The sequence below is a fragment of the Malaclemys terrapin genome, chromosome 12, assembly GCF_027887155.1.
Source record: "Malaclemys terrapin pileata isolate rMalTer1 chromosome 12, rMalTer1.hap1, whole genome shotgun sequence".
Taxonomy (NCBI): Eukaryota; Metazoa; Chordata; order Testudines; family Emydidae; genus Malaclemys; species Malaclemys terrapin.
The window spans coordinates 14,446,234-14,465,453 of record NC_071516.1 but is presented as its reverse complement, the minus strand read 5'-3'; the positions used below and the strand labels follow the sequence as shown (position 1 = coordinate 14,465,453).

At 39.8% G+C, this 19,220-nt stretch overlaps 1 protein-coding gene across 7 annotated transcripts in view; it reads right to left on the bottom strand.

The window, feature by feature from the left end:
* The window catches only part of BCAS1 (brain enriched myelin associated protein 1), a 91,729-nt gene that overhangs the window by 50,179 nt on the left and 22,330 nt on the right, over positions 1 to 19,220 (bottom strand). For all 7 annotated transcript variants that reach the window (XM_054045713.1, XM_054045708.1, XM_054045711.1 and 4 more), the window contains exon 4: positions 12,114 to 12,703. In XM_054045713.1, coding sequence (XP_053901688.1) covers positions 12,114 to 12,703 — 590 coding nt within the window. The remainder of the gene's footprint in view (positions 1 to 12,113; positions 12,704 to 19,220) is intronic.

Sequence of the window (19,220 nt, the reverse complement as noted above, 5' to 3'; positions counted from 1 at the left end):
AATCGAGCATTTATAGAAATCTTTTTGCCCCCTCTCTTCTAATGTAGTAAGCATTTGCAGATGGCAAGAGGAACACTGTTCTGAGCTACAGAATATAACACACATAGCAAGTAAAGTTGCATGCAGCATCCAAAACAACCCCCCTTTTCTATTAACATGGCTTAGCGCTTGTGAACGGTAACAAATGGCTGAGATTTTGGCCTTTGAAGTCGCAATGTCTGATTACAACATACAAAGAAAACTTCTGCTCCTCAATATAGTGCAATTTCCAGAAATAATTTTTATCTAGAAACCACAAACAATATTAAAAAAACCTCTCAAACCACCAGCAAACATCAACAATAACTCTAGCTTTTTAAGCCACACAGAGTTGTCTCTCATGTATGAGAGGCCAGATTTTCCAAACAGTACAATCAGGAGAGTTTTCCTATGCTCACACTCAGAATTGGGAATTTATTTTCAAAGAAGCTCACTTCCCATATAGGCAGTGAATAAGGGCCAGATTTTCAGAAGTGCTTAGTAGCTGCCGTTAGCACATTTACAGTCTGATTTTCAAAAGAGCGCAATATCTACCATGTTAAACTTTTCTGAAAATCTGGAACTCTTCGAAAATGTGGCCCCTAGACTGTCTTCATAATTTACAATTTTGGCACCACTGATGACTCATAAACTATCTAAAGAGCTGTGCAAAAAATTCACCTCCCCCTTCCCAAATATCTTTTACATGAATACCTAAAAGAAATAACATAAAAGCGTGAGTCCTCACACACCTTTAGGTTTTGATCTTGCAATGTCCTAAGTGCATTTTGAGAGGTACTGACCATTCCCATCTTCTCTGAAATCTGTGGATGTTGAACACCTGGCAGGATTGGGCTCTGGGCTTTAGGGACTCAGTTAGCAGACAATTCAAATGCAGTGGATCTCATTGTAACTAACAAACAACAGTGTGATGAGCAAAGTGCAAGCAGACCAGTTAGGGATCTGCTCCTAGTAGATAACTTTGTAATTGTTAGCACTAAAGAGGCTAATAGATCAGTTAATCACAAGCCTATGGATTTATACACATGAAAATGAGTGAATTCAATTTCAGTTTACAGTGTCTTACATATAAACGACTCTTTGAACAACGATTGGGCATATTCTTCTTTTCCCCCTTTATTAACACTCAGGTTCCCTTTCTCCGTTAATAATTTATTTGTTGGGCTTGCTCCTGAAAATCCTACTTATGTGAGCAGTCCTGTTGCAGTAAGTAGGACCGACCACATGAGTTAGAGTTTGTGACTCCACAAACAATAAGCCAGGTTCCTTCCCCTGTTCTAGCCTCTCCATAGTGCTGTGATGGCATCGAGGGCCAGAATCTGGCCATAACTGGTCAGCTGAATTCCTGGCATGGGAGAGTGCTCAGCTTGTGTTTCTGTGCCCAGAACAATAACAAGTGATGATTCAAACTGCACTCTATCCTGAGAGGGGAACACATCACAGAGATGGGCTGTTTCCTCAACTTCTCCCCTTTTGGGCTGCCCATATCCACCTATCTTGAGGGAGCTGAGCTTTTTCCAGAGGCACAAGAAGCAACTTCACAGTGGGTGCATAGTTATCTCTCACTTTCCTGGGGCCTCCCCACACCTACTCCATGTGTTTAGGACAATTCTGCACCTTTCTATGCTGCAAAAGGAGAGAGGAGAAGATGGCCCAATTGTCTTAATTTCAAAAGCCTACATGAAGAGCAGCAGGACGTAGAAGATCTATCAAGAACCCGAAAAAGAGCTCTGTGTAAGCTCAACAGCTTGTCTCTCTCACCAACAGAAGTTGGTTCAATAAAAGATATTACCTCACCTGCCTTGTATCGCGAACAGAAGATCACAGTGAAAAAGCAAAAGTCCGACCAGCTAGGTATGCAGGTGCACACATGGGACTGCTGGATGGGGTATGCAAAAGAAGTGTTCATACAAGCTGAGGTTGGGTTGAGGTTCCACTGAAAATTGGGCCCCATATAATTTTAATCCAGATAGTTTTCTGTACTTTCCTTGTATCAAATGTCTCTGATTAAGGACTGAGAAATGCTCCTTCTTTCTAAATAGATCATAATTATATAGGTTTCAGAGTAGCAGCCGTGTTAGTCTGTATCCGCAAAAAGAACAGGAGTACTTGTGGCACATTAGAGACTAACACATTGATTTGAGCATAAGCTTTCGTGGGCTATGAAAGCTTATGCTCAAATCAATTTGTTAGTCTCTAAGGTGCCACTAGTACTCCTGGTCTTTTTGCATAATTATATAGTGGAAGTCAATGCAGCCATGCCTATTTACATTAGATAAATATCTGGCCTTTGAACCCTCAGGTAATTACGTTAATCATCCCTTGAATTTATTTATTTATTTATTTAAAACCACTTAACTATATAGCTTGTTTTGTCCTTTTTCTTTAATATGTCGCACATTTTAGTCTTTATATGTAGACACTAGGATCCTCACTCACCCCCAATGTATAAATTACCATGTTGCATTGACCGTTCATTTGCACAATGGCATTTGCAAAGTAGGCATTTACTTCTATGCGTTTTTGCACATGCACAGTTTGGAAAATCTGGGTCCTAAGTTGTCCCTGTCTTAATGTCTGGTAGTTGGAAATCAGGTTACTTCATGAAAAAAGTCACATAGCTAGTTACATATTGACTTTGCGAATTGAACCTAGCGATACCAGTCTCTACTTTAATGATTTCAATAGCTTTTCCCTCCTGGAGATATTAATACTGGGGGGAGGGATAGCTCAGTGGTTTGAGCATTGGTCTGCTAAACCCAGGGTTGTGAGTTTAATCCTTGAGGTGGCCACTTAGGGTTCCTGGGGCAAAATCAGTACTTGGTTCTGCTAGTGAAGACAGGGGGCTGGACTCAATGACCTTTCAGGGTCCCTTCCAGTTCTATGAGATAGGTATATCTCCATATATTATTAATGCATCAAAGACTGGGGCAAATTGAAAAAAAAATAGGTTTCAATGAGACATGTTAGTTATGGTAAAATAGCAGGACTTAATGAAAAGTTCACTCAGCTACACAGCACCAGTCATCCATTTACTAAGCCTCTAAGTTTTAGTCTCAAGACTATCCACTGATCAGTATATATGAACTGAACCACATAATTTACATTTTATGAGGCAGAAGTGCAAAAACAAGTGTCCCTCTTTCACCATTCAGGCAGAATTTCAAAAAGTGAACGTGTCAATTAATATTTAAGTTTTCTCCATGCACCCACTTTTCTTGGGGAAAACAAATTTTGAAATGTCAAAATTTCCTGTGGCATAGCAATTCCATTTCCCAATTAGCTCTGGTCGTTCTGGACATGAAATTATTTTTGTACCTTGGGCTTCTTGTTGTTCTAAGTTCTTGCTTGATGCTGATAGAGCGCAGAGATGAGATTTACATAGGATGTTTGATCCTGCACAATTGAAGTCAATGGCAGCATTACCATCAACAACAATGGATACAGGATTGAGTCTTTGCTGAGATGCACACTCTGCTTTTCTGCATGGGGGAATGGCATATGGGGAGACCATGGTGTTATCCACACTATAGAAAGGAGATGCTCAGTAGCCGTTCATTCGGAAATGGGTATTTCTGCTGGGAGCAAGCGTGCAGCCCAGGATGCACTATACCCTCCCAGGACGAGTAGCCTCCTCACCAAACTGAATAGCTGTCTTGCCTACTAGTGACACTATTAATGCACCACCCTCCACCTCCAGGAGGCTATAGCTCCTTTTCTCGTAAGCTCGAATTTACTGCGTGCAGTCCTTTGCTGTAAGGATGCCATCAGGCAGTTGTTCCCATTGTCAGTTTGCTTTTTTGTAGCGCCATCAAACAAACTAGTCTGAGATGCAAAGAAAGAGATTTTGCAGTTCTTAAAAAATCATCATCATCATCATCATCATCAAAGTTTTGCCTTGAAAATACCAACACAGTACACTAGAAAGACCAGTAGCCAGGTCAGGGTCCAAAGTACAGCTCAGAGACCTGTTACTAACCCTGCCATTTCTTCTTGCTCTTCCTTTTTCATGGCAAACAGCACACCCCAATTGTTTTAAATGACTCCAGTCTGTCATGCTTGAAGGAATGACAACACATGCAAAGTCTGTTTATAGATCAGATAACCAATATGGAACCTGGAGCCTTTAAAGCTTGTGGGCTGTTTTCTGTTAAATGGGTTTGTGGGGTTTTCTTTAATTTTTGCTTAGATCTCTTGAAATAAAGCTTCATTATTAAACATCATAACAAAAATTAGAAACTCTCTTGCAAAAAATATATTTTTTTTTCTTGGAACTGTCAAACTTACAATTTTTTGACAATCCATATATTTTTTGTAAAAATAATTGGAAAAAAATCAAAAACCTTTGACAAATTTTGAACATTCAAAATTTTTCAACCAGCTCTAATTATAATCTACTAAACCATGGCAAGAGAAGAGATTTCATGCGGGAATGATGTATGCAGTATTGTACCGTAAGTGTAGTCCACTCCTGTATTCAGTTCACTGATATTCTGATTCAGCACTGTTTCAAATCATTGTTGACTTGGGGCCTAAGATCTTATCAGTTACTAGTTTTTTACCCTCTATTCCACACCCACCAGGGGTGCAGATATTACAATGAAAAAAGGAAAGAAACCAGCAGAAAGAGAAATATTTCTGTACCCTTTGGTGACATATTCACTAATGAACTAAATAAACTAAAATTGAAGTGCATTTTTAAATGCATTAGGACATACTGCCCTTTTCACTCCCTCAACAAAGTTTACCTCCTCTCCAGGCTGTAAATATTGGCATTTTGAGGAGGTACTTTAGTGTCTAGATAACTATAGTGATGGGTGCAGTACAGGGCAGACAAATGCATCTGAACTCATATTGATTCGTTTACTTATACTTATATCAAGCTGCCTGCCCCAGGGTGAGCACAGGAGCTCACTAGCCATCGGTGGAACCTGCTTCCTCCTGTACTACAATCCTGCTTGATGGGCTGGTACAGGGAGCATTGAAGGCCCAGCCCCATCTCCTCCCTGCCACTCCCATGGGTAGTGAGCACCTCCCCTGTGAGTAGGGAGGAAGGGGTTTTTGCACAGGGACTGAATTCAGCCTTGTCTCTAGATGTATTACATAAGTTGGGGCGTAAGGAGGGTATGGAAGGAAGGTTCCTTGTGCCCTTGTACCTCCACTTCTCATGGAGCAGGCCACTGTTATTTTCTCAGGGGGGAGGATGTTTAGCATGAAGGCTGCTATATAGAGCTGTGCTTGAGTCCTATAAAAAGAAGCCCTGATGTCACCACCGTGAGTCGAGGTGCTCACTGGCAGCAAAAGGGGGAAGGGGGGCTCAATACTCCTGCCAGGACCCTTCAGCCTGTGCAGCAGTACAGGCCTCCCCTCACCCTGGGGGGAAGAAGGGGGTGCCTGTGGCGCTGACCATAGGGAAGGCAGGGATAAGGCACAATGAAGGCATGCCCAAGCCTCCCCCTTGGCCGGCTCTGATTGTAGACACAGCAGCTGCCACCTCCCTTCCTGGCCATGCCTTGGCCTCCCCTCCTAACCCGCAGTGCCAGAACGCCAGCAGGAGCTCCCCATTGGGTGAGGATGCAGGCAACAGATCCCTCAGTGCAGAGCCGCCCCACACTGCTGGCTTGGGCATGCCTGTGATGAGAAGCCATGGCTTCTGGGTCGCTGCTCAGAGCTGGCAGTGGGAGGAGGGCCTAGTTCCCCATCCCCCTTTTTTGTGCCTCCTGGCCTCCTTCATTGTGCTCCCCCCTTCATTGCACCCTGTCAGAAATACCAGAACACGATTCTGGAACATTCCAGCATCGCTCAAGTGCTGATACAGAGGCTGTCCACACCTCTTGTACAGCACTGAGGGACAAGATGAGAAAGGGACACCCATGCAAATCCGATCACCAGAAATCTCTGAGTAGTAGGGTAGGCTCTAGACTTGGGAGATCAGGGTTTGTTTCTCAGCTCTGCTATAGGCTTCCTGTATAATCCTGACAAATCACACAGGGCCAGATTTACAAAGGTATTTAGGCACCTAAAAATGCAGATAGGTGCCTAGCTGTAGACACAAAAGCACCTTTGGAGATTAGGCACCTAACTCCCATTGGAAGTCATTAGGAGTTAGGCATCTATCTGCATCTTTAGGCACCAAAATACCTTTGTAGATCTGGGCTTTAATCTCTCTGAGCATAATTCCTCATCTGTAAAGTGGGGATGACATTAATAGTACACTTCTCCAACCCTTTGTCTGCCCTGTCTATTTAGATGGAGCTCTTCAGAGCAGGGGCTGTCTGTCTGCATACAGACACGCATGTGCGGGTGCACAGACACACACACACACACTCAATAATTACAGTGCCAAGCACAAGGGGGCCCTGATCTTGTTAGTGGCCTCTAAGTGTTATTTCAATACAAATAACAACTTATAATAATACAATATATTTTCTTGAAACTGCAGTATGGATTTACCAGAGGCAGAGAAAACAGTGACACAGGAAGTAGTAATAGCCATTAGGAGATGATGTTCCCACTTTCTTTGAGGCACAAAAAATAAGTTGCCAATGTATCTTCAATAGGTGGTATCTCTGAAATACCTTGAGAGAAAGGACTAGCTGGCATTATAATGGCACACAGGAGGTTTCTATCAACCTGTCATTAGGCTTTTTTATCAGTCTCCACTTTTTCAAAGAAATAGTCGTTTGGGTCATGTTTCTGAGATTTTCTTCCTCTGTATCATAGAATTTTAAAAGAACTATTTATATATGATTTACAAAGGAACATATATTTGTATGGGCAAGTGGTGGGTTGGGGGAGGAGGGGTGAGGAATTCTGAGCATGTGAAATCATGAATGCAATTAAAAAACTTTACTAGAGGGCTTCTTTGGCACTGTGAAGTGTGCACAGAGTGGGGTACAGTCTTAGACCTGTATGCAAGGAGTTAAGTACACAGGTTTCATTAGCAATAACAGGATTTTACCTGCTTAAATCTCCAGCCACCATTTTGCAAATCTACCACAGAAAGATATTCATCACAATGGCTCAGAACGTTTTAACAGGCTATTTAGGAGTTTCTTGCAAGGACCTGACACAATAGTTTGTACAGCTGCCAATTACAGGCCAAAGCCTTTCCAAGAACAGTATGTTCCCTGCAAAACACACGCAGTCTGTGCCAGTTTCAGTGGCCATTCTTCCAAGGATGCCATGTATAGTGGTACTGGACACATGATAAAAGTTAGCTCTACTTCAGATGTGAAAGGGACAGTAAAGTGTGAGGCACCAGACCAAAAAAACAGGATGCAGAATATACATTACTAAGCAAAACTAGCCTCAGCAGAGTGCTTGAAACTGGTGACATCAGCAAAAGAACTTCAGTGAGAATTGTTTAGTGACTTTAACCTGAGTTTCTCTCTCTCTGTCTCTCTCTCACACACTCAAATAGAAATGAAAGAGAGAGACACACACAAACACAAACACACACAAAACCAAACACAGGACTATCTAGCGACCATCACTGGTCAAGTAGGAGTAGGTGTTCTACATTCCTACAGCCGTCCCAACGCATCTCATTGCTGACCTGAAACACTCGCCTACGAGAGCCAGACTACACAGTGTAGAGAGAGGTGGAGGATGTAAAGAGCCTGAGGCACCATGCTACCCAGAGCCACCTCAAAACCCAACATGCCACAAGCACAACTAAATCCGCTATCACCCTTTCTTCCCCCTAATAGACACACACATGTTGCATAGTTAAGCTCATATTTTCATATGCGGCAACCAAATTGCATCAGCAAAATAGGTGCACATAGGAGCAAACAATCAAATTGCATTCACAGGATACACCTTTTTCTCTGGACAGTGGGCAGTTTCACACACAGTTACCTTTTTTGCACTATAATCACCTTTTTTGTACGAAGAGCTCCCCTAAACTATTAGCCTCCATCAGCATTCAAGCTGCAAACTCAGACCCAAACCTGGATCTTGATATGGGGCTTTAATTGTGGCCCAGCACTAACTTCAACAGGAATTTTGCTGGAGTAAGGACTGCAGCATCAGGCCTTTACAGCGTAAGTCAGGAGGAGATAAAAAATATAGAACCTCACATTCTAGAGTCATATTTAAATACGCACAAAAACTTCTGCATCAGCGCATTCCATAATGTGCTCAGCAAAGACAAATGCTAATGAAAAAACCTCTGGAAATAACATAGGAGGAAAATCAGCATTAGGAGCTAAATGTTCCTGGGTAAATGTTCCTGGGTAAATGCATTTCTGTAAGGAGCCAACCTTTTGAGTAATTAAGGGCTTATACTATAATCTTAGTTCAGTCATTAGAAAAACATATCAAAAGAATGTATTCCTGCCAACACTTTTGTTTGTATGAATCCTGGCTCAGTGAAACATTTCAAGCAAATAATTTATCTTTTCTTTGGCTTAAATAGTAAATTCTTCATCAATTCATGAATCCTGTCCTTGTTTTAATTATGCTGTGATGTGAATGTAGTTTTGTAGACCACGAAAATAAAGACTGGTTTGTCAAACACTGAATGCTTGTGCAACTCCTAAGCTAAAACTGTGGAGTCTATCCTTCACTTACCAGCAATGTTATTGGTTATTTGTTGGTGCTTACCCTCAGTGATGCTTTGACTTGAACAGGCTCTTATAGAGGCTACAAATCACAATCCACCAAAAACGATAATGGCCAACAGCAATAACTTGAGTTTCTTTTTAATGGTGTAACATTGTGCAGACACAATCAAGTTAAATTAACAGCTGTTTGGGAGATTTTTGGTGTAATTATAAATCTTAATCTTTCTGCCATCATACATGCAAAGTAACCAGTTTTACAGGAAACATAGTATGTATGTATTTGAAGACAGAGGCCAGGTCTTAGTTTAATCAGGTGGAATTAAAGCAAAGCTCAGCAACTCAAGAATAATTATAAATTTGACAGCATTTTTATCACCTCTTTTCATCTGGCTATAAAATGTTCATTCCTGGCTCATCATAAAAGGTCTCAGGCTCCCCCACCTCCTGCCTTTTTGTGTTCTGTCCCTCAAATATACAAAGAAATGCCAGGAAATTCAAGGCTAAGGCTGAAGTTTCACTATCACGTTGAGTACCAATTGAGGCCCTTACCTACAAGCACCTATACACATTTGTGACTTCACTGGGACCATTCACATGCTTAAAGTTAAGAGTATTTGCAGACTCAGGGAGTTAGTCCACAAGCAGTTTCACTGAATTCCAAAGGCATTATATGCAAACTAAGGCGCGAATCCTGCAAATACTTATGCATGTGCTTAACTTTACTACTCCAACTAGTCCCATTCATTTCACTTGCATTGGTCGTTACAGGATTGGGGTCGAAGGTAGTATTCAACATGAGCAAGGGTAGCAGATGTCCAAGTATCCAAGCTAGAGCTGTGGAATAGAAGAAACATTTCTAACATGTAATTGTTTGAGTTGGAAAAATTTACTTTGATTTGATCGTGTTTGTGATACATTGATGTTTGCTTTTAACAAACGCTCGCATGCTTGAGGTTTACACATGTGAGAATTTGTTCACAACAAGCAAATGTTTAACTCAAATTCCTAGTGAAAAGCTACTTTTGTTTATGTATTGCAGTGTACAATGTATGCTTCACGTTTCACTGCTTGCACCAGCCAACACAGCATGAACGGTACACTGCACATTTTATAATTAAATATGGAATTTGAAATGTGTGCTTTGTGGTTGCTTAAGTCTTGACATAAAAAAAGAGAATCATAGGCCAACTATAAGTGTCTGCCAGTCAGAGAGGGGTGTGATTCCCTACAACGTTTTTATACCAGCAAAAAGCCCTACTGTAGATGCAGTTATACCAGCAACGTTGTTTTGCTGATATAGCTTATTTTGTTTGGGGAACAGGCATAAGCTATAGCTCTAAAAACATTCTTTATTTCTGGTATCAGTTGTGTCTTCTCTCAGGGGTTTTGCCTATGAGCAAACCATTCCTAGTAAAGTGAAATGGCATAGGCCTGCTCTAAAGAAAGTCACAAACAAAGCAAGAATTGTGAATTTTATAATTAACTGTAAAGGTAACAATTCTAATCAGCTATAGGCCAAGACTTAATCTTGAAGAAATTTGTAAACATTTTTGAATCCTGGCAGAATATCAGTCTTTCCCTGGATAATTTGCAAACTGAAAGAAAAGGCAATATGTACTGAACACATTATTCATTGTGGATTATTCATTCAGCTCTGCTTTAAACAGTGAGTGATTTTAGATTCCATGAGTCCAAGTCAGAACACAAATACACAAGTGTGCATAGGCACTATATCCCATATGTTATACATTAGCTATCTGAGATACCCAGTGATGTGCACCATTTTTGAAGGACAGGCACAAAAACACATTTGTTATCAATAAACTTCTATTCTTTCAAACTCTTATCTTAAAACAAACTGGCAAACCTTAAAAAAAAAAAAAAGATAAATAGATTTATTCTAGGGCTGAGATCCTCCAGAACTGAGATAGCAAACCTTGGGGCGGGGAGAGGATGGGGGGGAAATGAATTTCAGAGTAGAAAAAGAAAGACTTATTTTAGAAACAATACTGCAATAATATATTCAGAAGGCAAACAGATCTCATTCAGAGATATGGTCAGTGCTGCTCAAGGCAGCAGTTAGTGATATTCCACCATTAGTGTAATTAGAGGACTTATGCTAGAGCCATCAAAATAATAATTGCTCTTAAAATTGCCCTTTCCTCCATAGATTCTGATAAACAGCTGCCAGTTTTTATAATGTCTTTTTTCCCCAGAGGTCATAAAAATATTTGAGCTAGATTCTCAGCTGATGCAAATTAGCACATTGAAGCTAACAGTGGAGTTACACCACTTCACACCTGTTGAGGGGCTGGCCCTTTGAGCAACATAGCTATGCTTGAAGTGCTATGATATGCAAAATCAACCTCTAGTAATTTTGATGGTATAAAAATTTACAGATGAAGCCTGAACTCATCCCTTAGAAAAAGTTTGGGCTGGATGCTCAGCTGTTGTAAAGTAGCATTACTGTGTTGAAGTCAATGAAGCTATGTTGATTTGCCCCATTAAGTTTAAGAGCCTATTAATAATCATTTAAAACCAGAAAGAATTCTGATTACATTTCCTCCTACATTCCACTAATTCTACTTCAGAGTGCTGACAGCCCTTCATAAATAAAAATATACAATAAAATTAATAATAAACCACTGCACGTTCTCCTTGCTACTACCCGCTATTCTACAGGAAGAGTAAAAAAAGCCATCACATTTGAGACAAAGTATAAAGCAATTCAACAGTAGCGTCAGAACAATTGCTATAGATACAAAACAATTGTTTATCTCAAATGCTGAGATCTTATCTATAAAGCGCACACAAGAGAGTCAAGGTCTATTTCCAGCTCTGCTACTGACTAGCATATGACCTTGGGCAAGTCTCTTAACTTCTTAATGCTTCATTTTCCCTGTCTCTAAAATTCATTCCTATCCATTCTAAAGAATTATCATTCTTTGGATGAAGAGCACTATATATACAAAATGCAAAGAGTTACTATGGTATTCTAGTCTTCACTAAAGGTTGTGACCTAGTATGTCTGATATGCAATAAGTAGCTAGTGCATAAAATGAGTGAGTTAGTATTTTATAAGCTTCATGTGAAATATGCCTAAAGAATTTCCTAAAACCATTCAATATCACACACTGAGTTCCTAAAGCATGAAAGTCACTTGTGCTCCAAGTACATTTTTTACACGTGCAGCCAGCTGCTGTTCATCATCTAGACTAATGAAGCATGAATATAGCTATCTTGCCCAAGTCTTTGGTAAAAATACAAATGAACTTAAACTGTAGGTCAAACATCACCAATTTTGTCATGAAACAGATGCCACAGCTTGTATTAGTCTTCCAGAGATTGTTAGATTTCCCTGATAAGTGGGGGAGTCACACTACAAAGCAAGAATATTTGCTGCCTGATTCACACAACCATCAGAACATGATGCTGTCCTGCACCATTAATAATCCTAAGAAATTTCATTAAGGAAGAAATTGATATTCCCATTCAAACACTTGCCTTCCCCTGTGGGACATTGTTTGGTGTGCTCTGTAATCCAGCAGCCTCTTCCGCTGTGATGCCTGCGTCAGGAAAGTCCGCAATCTGGCTTTCCTCTTGGGTTTCAACTTGTGTCTTACTCTTTTCTTTCTCCTTCCCCTTTTCCAGTTTGAAGAGTCTGTCAAAGAAAGTTACTTGTTTTGTCTTTGATGCGGCTGCGTCCTCTGTCTCAGGTGATGCTAATGCTATTAGTTCAGTGTCACTAAGTTCTGCTGCAGAAGGAGCCTGGCTTAGGTTTTTATCGGACCCTTCCTCCAGCACAGCTGTTGCAGAACTATCTACTTTCTCACTTGATGCTTTGTTCACTTCAGGCATCTCTGAACTGACATCAAGCTTAGCTGATCCAACTGATGAGTCTGTAGCTTGCTCTTCAGTACGTCCTGGTACAGGCCGTGAAAAAGAAAAGACAAAACGAGATTTTGCAGCTGGCATGGGTTTCTTGGCCTCAGTCCCAAGATTTTTTCCATTTGCATCAGAAATGGAGCTTATCTCTGTTGTCTTCTGGGAAGAAACGGCCACATTATTCTGTTCAACACTTGTCCTTGCATCCACTGCAAATAGAAACATAAAACAGCAATTATCCAACAAAGCAGGGAAGTTATCCTATGAATCGTGGTGGTCTAGAGCTTTAATAAACTCATTCTAAAATGCAATGCCTGCGTGAAGACAATATATACTGCAATGTGGTAAGTAAATGTGGTGTTCTCTGGTACAAAATGTGAGCTTCTGCTTAGCTTTGAGGCCTGGTACTCTGAGTCTTTGATGTTCTCTGTTCTCACTGAAGTCAGTGGGAGTTGTGGTACTCAGTATCAGCCCAGGATCAAGTCCATTATTTCTTTTCTCAGACTAATACCCTAACTAGAAAAAGACTAATAAGGGGAGGGGGTAGAAAGTATTTCTATCTTCATTTTGCAGATGGGAAACTGCAGTACAGTGAGATGGGAGAGGAAGGATGGCCCAGTGATTAGGGCACTAGCCTAGAACATGGAAGACCCAACTTCAATGCCGTATTTTGCCACAGACTTCCCATGTAATCCCTTGGGCAAGTCACTTAGCCTCTCTGCCAGTTGGGCACCCTCTACATTTTGCTTTATTTTGTCATCTAATATTTATATCGTGGCCACGCCCAAAGATCCCACTCAGAACAGGATCCCGTTGTGTTAGGTGCTATGCAAACATGTATTGCTGTAAAATTTGCTAAAATGCCCATTTTAACAGAGAAACATTAAAAAAATTTCAAATGTTGAAAGTCCAATTTCAAATGTTAAATTTTAAAAATTTCACTTAAAATGGGCCAATTTTTGCTTTGAAATGGGCTCATTCGTGGGGAAACCACCCATTTTTTTAAGCCAAAACCCCATGCAAAATGACCAGTTTTTCAGTAAAACGGACTGTTGTCTACTTGGCAATGAACTGTGAAAAAAAATCCTCAAATTTCACCTTGTTTAGCATTTTGCCTTTAACTTTTTGTACACTTCAAATGAAATGCTTGAAAGGCAACAGTACTAGCGGGTATCATCTAAGAAGCAGCGGCATAAAGAAGCAGTTCACGTTCAATGACCTGGCTGAGATGATGGCTTAGTTCAGCGAATGTCAATTTGAACATCACAGCGATGCTGCCTAGAATATTTCATTTTGATCCTTTCCCGTTGCGCAGTAAGGACATCATAGTCCTTGAAGATCAACAGGATGGCTCTGCTGAGATTTTTCTTGATAGTACACAGGAGAAATCCTATCTACACCAGCATGCACAGTGTAGCTAAGATGAATATATTATTTATATTGTGGTAGTGCTTAGGAGCGCAGTCATGGATTGGTACCCCATTGCGTACAGATACAGAATAAAGAGAGAACAATGAGAAGTCCTTGTGGCACCTTAGAGACTAACAAATGTATTCGGGCATAAGCTTTCGTGGCTAAAACCTACTTCATCAGATGCATGAAGTGGAAAATACAGTAGTAGGTATATTTATACATAGTACATGAAAAGATGAGAGTTGCCTTACTAGGTGGGGGGTCAGTCTAATGAGATAATTTAATTATCAGTAGAATTCCAAGGGAGGAAAAATCACTTTTGTAGTGACAATGAGGCTGGCCCATTTCAAACAGTTGACAAGAAGAGAGGGTTCCTAGGTCCATACAGAACAAATAAATCAAATTTACACTCTGGTCATAAAGTTAACTCTTTGGGTAATTACTTTAGACTCAAGACACTGCTGTCTCCATTCCACTACTGCCTACCAACTAGCAGCAGGTGGGAACCTTCTATAAACTGGAGTGACAAGAAAAACACAGAGCTTTAGGAGTCAGCTGATAATGCCAGGGTGAATGTAAATTGAATTTGCTGAAAGGCTTGCCAGCAGAGAAGGAAACAGCCGATGAAAACGGAGGGCTGTGACAATGAGATTCATCACCAAGGCGAGGTTCTTACCATATGCCAGAAGGGCCGGTTCATTTAGTTTCTCTACTTTTACCACTTTCATTCTGGTATTTTCCTCCTCCTTCCTCGTGTGGGTGTGAGTGTGGGTGGGTCTGTTTCAATATCTTGTGTTTTATAGTTTGTCAATAAACAGATTTTTTCCTTTTCCAGCTCTGTACTTTAAAGGGTAAATTGTCTCACATTTTAGGCACTCCCTATTACTGCTTATGTAAGAAAATAACTTAGTCTGGCAACAATTTTGTTAGCCTTTAATAAAACAATATTATCTAAATGCTTCTGCAGTATTGAGTGTGCATCTGTTTGAGCATTGGTGCATGCAAAGAGAAGTTTGCATACAATTATTCAATAGCTACTCCCCTGATCTACTAAGGTCTACTAACTATTGATATCTCTCTCTAAGCCTACCAGGACAGATTGTTAAAGGTATTTAGGTGCTTAAAGATGCAGATAGGCACCTACTGAGATTTGTAAAGGTGCCTGGTGTAGTTCCTGAACTTCCTCAGGAGTTTTGCCTGAGAAGGGACTGCAGTATCTGGCTTTCACTTAGTAATTTAGAGAAAGAAAACTTGAGAAGGAATTTCAGGAACTCAGATAGGGATGTGGAAGACAACCCAGAAAAAAAAGAACAAAAAGGTAAATGGACATTATCTTTCTTTAAGTTAATAACAAGGACAAGAAAAGACGCTTATAGCATAAAAGATGCTGTGTTTCTGTTATGTGTCATAGACAAGCACTTTTTAGGGGAAAAAATATTTTAGTACACAAAATAGGAAGACAATCTTGTTAAATGCTCATTTTTTAAAACACAGCTTGTGAAGCAAAGAAAGTACTTATGTCTCTAATTACCATGGAAGGAATGAAAGGCCTGGAAAGTATCATGCACTTTGTATTAAATTTGTATTTAATTCTGCTCATTCATCGGGCAAAAACAGGTCGTGCCATCAAAAAGAAGAGCGGTTGCACTGGGTGAGCTTGGAGTTTTTCATGTCTTGAAGGGAAGGTTGAGAATAGCCACATATACCACTCCTACAGCCATCCAATCAACATTAAAAATCTAGTTTAAATCCATAAATACAAAGACATTCCGAACTGAATCTTCTACTCTTTAATAGCCCCCGGTCATTTGGGTCATCTGGGACTAGACTAGCAAATGATCACAAATGAGTTTTATGAATTTATAGTAGTTAATTTTGGTAAACAGACTAGATGAATTGCCAACTAAAGCAAGTACATGACTAGTGCTGGTTGAATTTTTGATGGAATAGTTTCCATCACAAATTGCAGTTTTGTTGAAATCAAGATGGTTTGGGGGAATCTGTTGATTTCAACAAAATATTCACAACGAAAAGTCTAACAGTTGAATTTCAACTTTCTTGTTTGGTTTCAGTACTGTCAAAATATTTCATTTTTACTTTATCATTTTGATTATTTTTGTTTCAACGTGTATATTATATTAAAATATTAAATATAACATCATATTTTAAAAATAATGTTTTAATATCAAAGTCGAAATACGATGACTAAATGTTATCAAAATGAAACACTGCAATGGTTTCAAATAAAAAGAATTTTTTTTTCTATTGGAAATTTCCAGAATTTGGCTTTTTGTTCTGATTCTGAATGAATGTTTTGTAAATGTCTTAATTTTCCAAAGAATGGAAATTTTGGTTTCCAACTAGCTCTACAGGACATGATAGCCATAAAAATGATCTGAGAACCCATGAAAGGTTTCATAGTCAATGATCAGCAATGCATGCTAATCAGGACATGTAAACTCCTCAGAAGAGGGAGCTTGTCTTATTATCAAAACACTTTCAGGTGCTGTATTACAGTGAGTACAGTAAAGCTATATTATGCTGGTTACTAACATCAGTGGAATAATCATTGTCTCCAAGAAGCAACTGTCAAATAAACTATATTTACACATAGGAATAGATGAACAGGAAAGCAGCATTACCCTCCACGCCCAGCATGACTCACAGAAGACCTGCTTTCTTACTATGTCCACATACAGACTAAGGGTTTTTTTGTTTGCTTTTGTTTTGTTTTTTTAAAGGGTCCTTAACCTAGCACTTTACTTTGCCATTAAGTGTGAAGTTAGGATGCAAAATTGACTGTGGGAACAAATCCAATTAATTACCTCATTTCTGAGTGTAATCAGGTAGCGGAATGTATAAATACTAACATTTACCCTCACATTTCAATGCACATTTGCATTTTGCAGATGCAAAAATATGGTCACAAAATTAGAGAGCATCTTCACAAATGTAGCCTGAAGTTTCCATTTTCACTAAATCCTCTTTGTGACTGTCTTAGCTAACTAAGGCTGATCCATTTCCCAGTAAATTCAAAGGGAATTGAATTGGATACCAAGTAGCAGAATAGTTCCCTTTCAGCATCTCCCAGCAGTTCTCTTCTCTCTCAAATGCCATTCGCATTCAAGCCCTCCATTCTTGGTCTCTCAAGGTGCATTTGCTAGCATCCTATTTCTCTAGCATCTATGGTCCCAGGACAATGATAATACCTAGCTCTTATATAGCACTTTTTATCAGTAGTTCTCAAAGTGCTTTACAAAGGAGGTCAGTATCATTATCCCTATTTTACAGATGAGAAAACAGACACAGAGAGGGGAAGTGACTTCCCTAAGGTCACTCAGTAGGCCAGTAGAAGAGCTTGAAATAGAACCCGGTCTCCCCAACCCCAGTCCAGTGCTCCAAGTACATTTATTCTCTTCAGGACACTCCCTCTGAGTAAAAACATTCCTTATCACTGAGTGGCTGAATCAATATACAATGATCTACAGCACTGGACATAGTGACTCATGTTTATTGCGTTTCACCCTACAACATATCTTGTACTTTTTGCAAGTACTTAACAAAAGAACCTAATGCTATACGAGATTTGCAGGGTTTTTTTGTTACTCTTAAAAAAACCCAGTTCAGCAAGACATTTAAGCATGTGCCAAACTTGAAGCACACACCTAACTTTAAGCATACACGTAGTTCCATTTAAATCAAGGTCAAAGGGACTTAGGTAATTTTCAAACTTTTACCCTAGGCCCTGAACAACTCAGGATGACTAAAGTCTAACCTTGTTATTGAGAACACTAAAAGAGAAGCTAGCACTTCTATGCTGGTGTTAGTCTTCAAAGCACTTTAACAATGGCTTAACTAATAAATACATAACGCACAATAAAAATAAGGAACAAAAAGAGTAATAATACTATTTTGTATTTCCATAACCCTTTTCATCCAAAGATCACTCCCCATTTTGCAATAGTGGGCCAGTATTATTTCCATTTTACAGAACAAGAAACCAAAGAACATTAAGAAAACAACAACAACAACAACAAAGTCACATAGTGCATCAGTGGGAAAGCCAGGAACAGACTCAAGGTCTCTGATCATAGTGTTGTGTTCTTTAAGCACATGCATTTTATAGTGTATTATAAAGATGGGGCCAGATTCTCACCTGGTGTATATTGGCATAGCTCTATTGACTTAAGGGGCTACCTTTTTAAACCAGTTGAGGATCTGATCCGTGATCTCAGTTCTTAGCAACACTGCCCACCCAGACTGGAGTTTAAAAAAAAAAAAAAAAAAGAAAGAAAAACCGGTCGTTCTCTTCTGATTTTATTTCATCTATTTTTTTTTTTTTTTAGAACACACACACTTTTTAAGTTCTGATGTATCATTTCTGTGATCGACCAAGCCAGGTATGACTCAGATCATACCTGCCAGATAAAAGCTTAAAAAATAGCAGTGTGATCAGAACTGCTCCCTTTCAGGAAGGGGCTCCATTAGGGACTTGGTAGAATAGAATCCTGGCCCCAGTGTTTTTCTGTCTGCTGCAGATGAAATTACAGGAAAATGAATTAGATCCTATTGAAGGCGGAGGGGGGAGAAGTACAGAAGAAAATAGCTTCGGGTTTTATTTTTAGATGAATGGAAAATACGTGACAGGAAATCACAGAAGTGCTCACTAAAAAAGTCTACATTACACAAGACTAAATAAAATGTGATACAGCATAATTTAGTGGCCTGGTCTGAAACACTTGAGACAACCTATGACCACAGGAGGGGGTCAGTTCAGTGCTTCATATCCTCGAGCAGCAGAAGAACTACATTTTCTGTGCAGAGAGCATTCAGATTCAACTGTTAGATCTTAAGCAATATTTTCAGAAGCACCTACATGAGTTAGGAACCTAACTCTCATTGACTTTCATGAAAATTAGGCGCCTAAGTGCTTGTCACGTTTGAAAATAGGATTTAGGCACGTTTTCTGCCCTACATGGACATTAAATCTGGGCTTGGACTATATTTTTGCAACTCCTGTAACGAATCACATAAGAACGGCCGTACCAGGTCAGACCAAAGGTCCATCTAGCCCAGTATCCTGTCTACCGACAGTGGCCAATGCCAGATACTCCAGAGGGAGTGGACCAACAGGCAATGATCAAGTGATCTCTCTCCTGCCATCCATCTCCATCCTCTCACAAACAGAGGCTAGGGACACCATTCCTTACCCATCCTGGCTAATAGCCATTAATGGATTTAACCACCATGAATTTATCCAGTTCTCTTTTAAACGTTGTTATAGTCCTAGCCTTCACAACCTCCTCAGGTAAG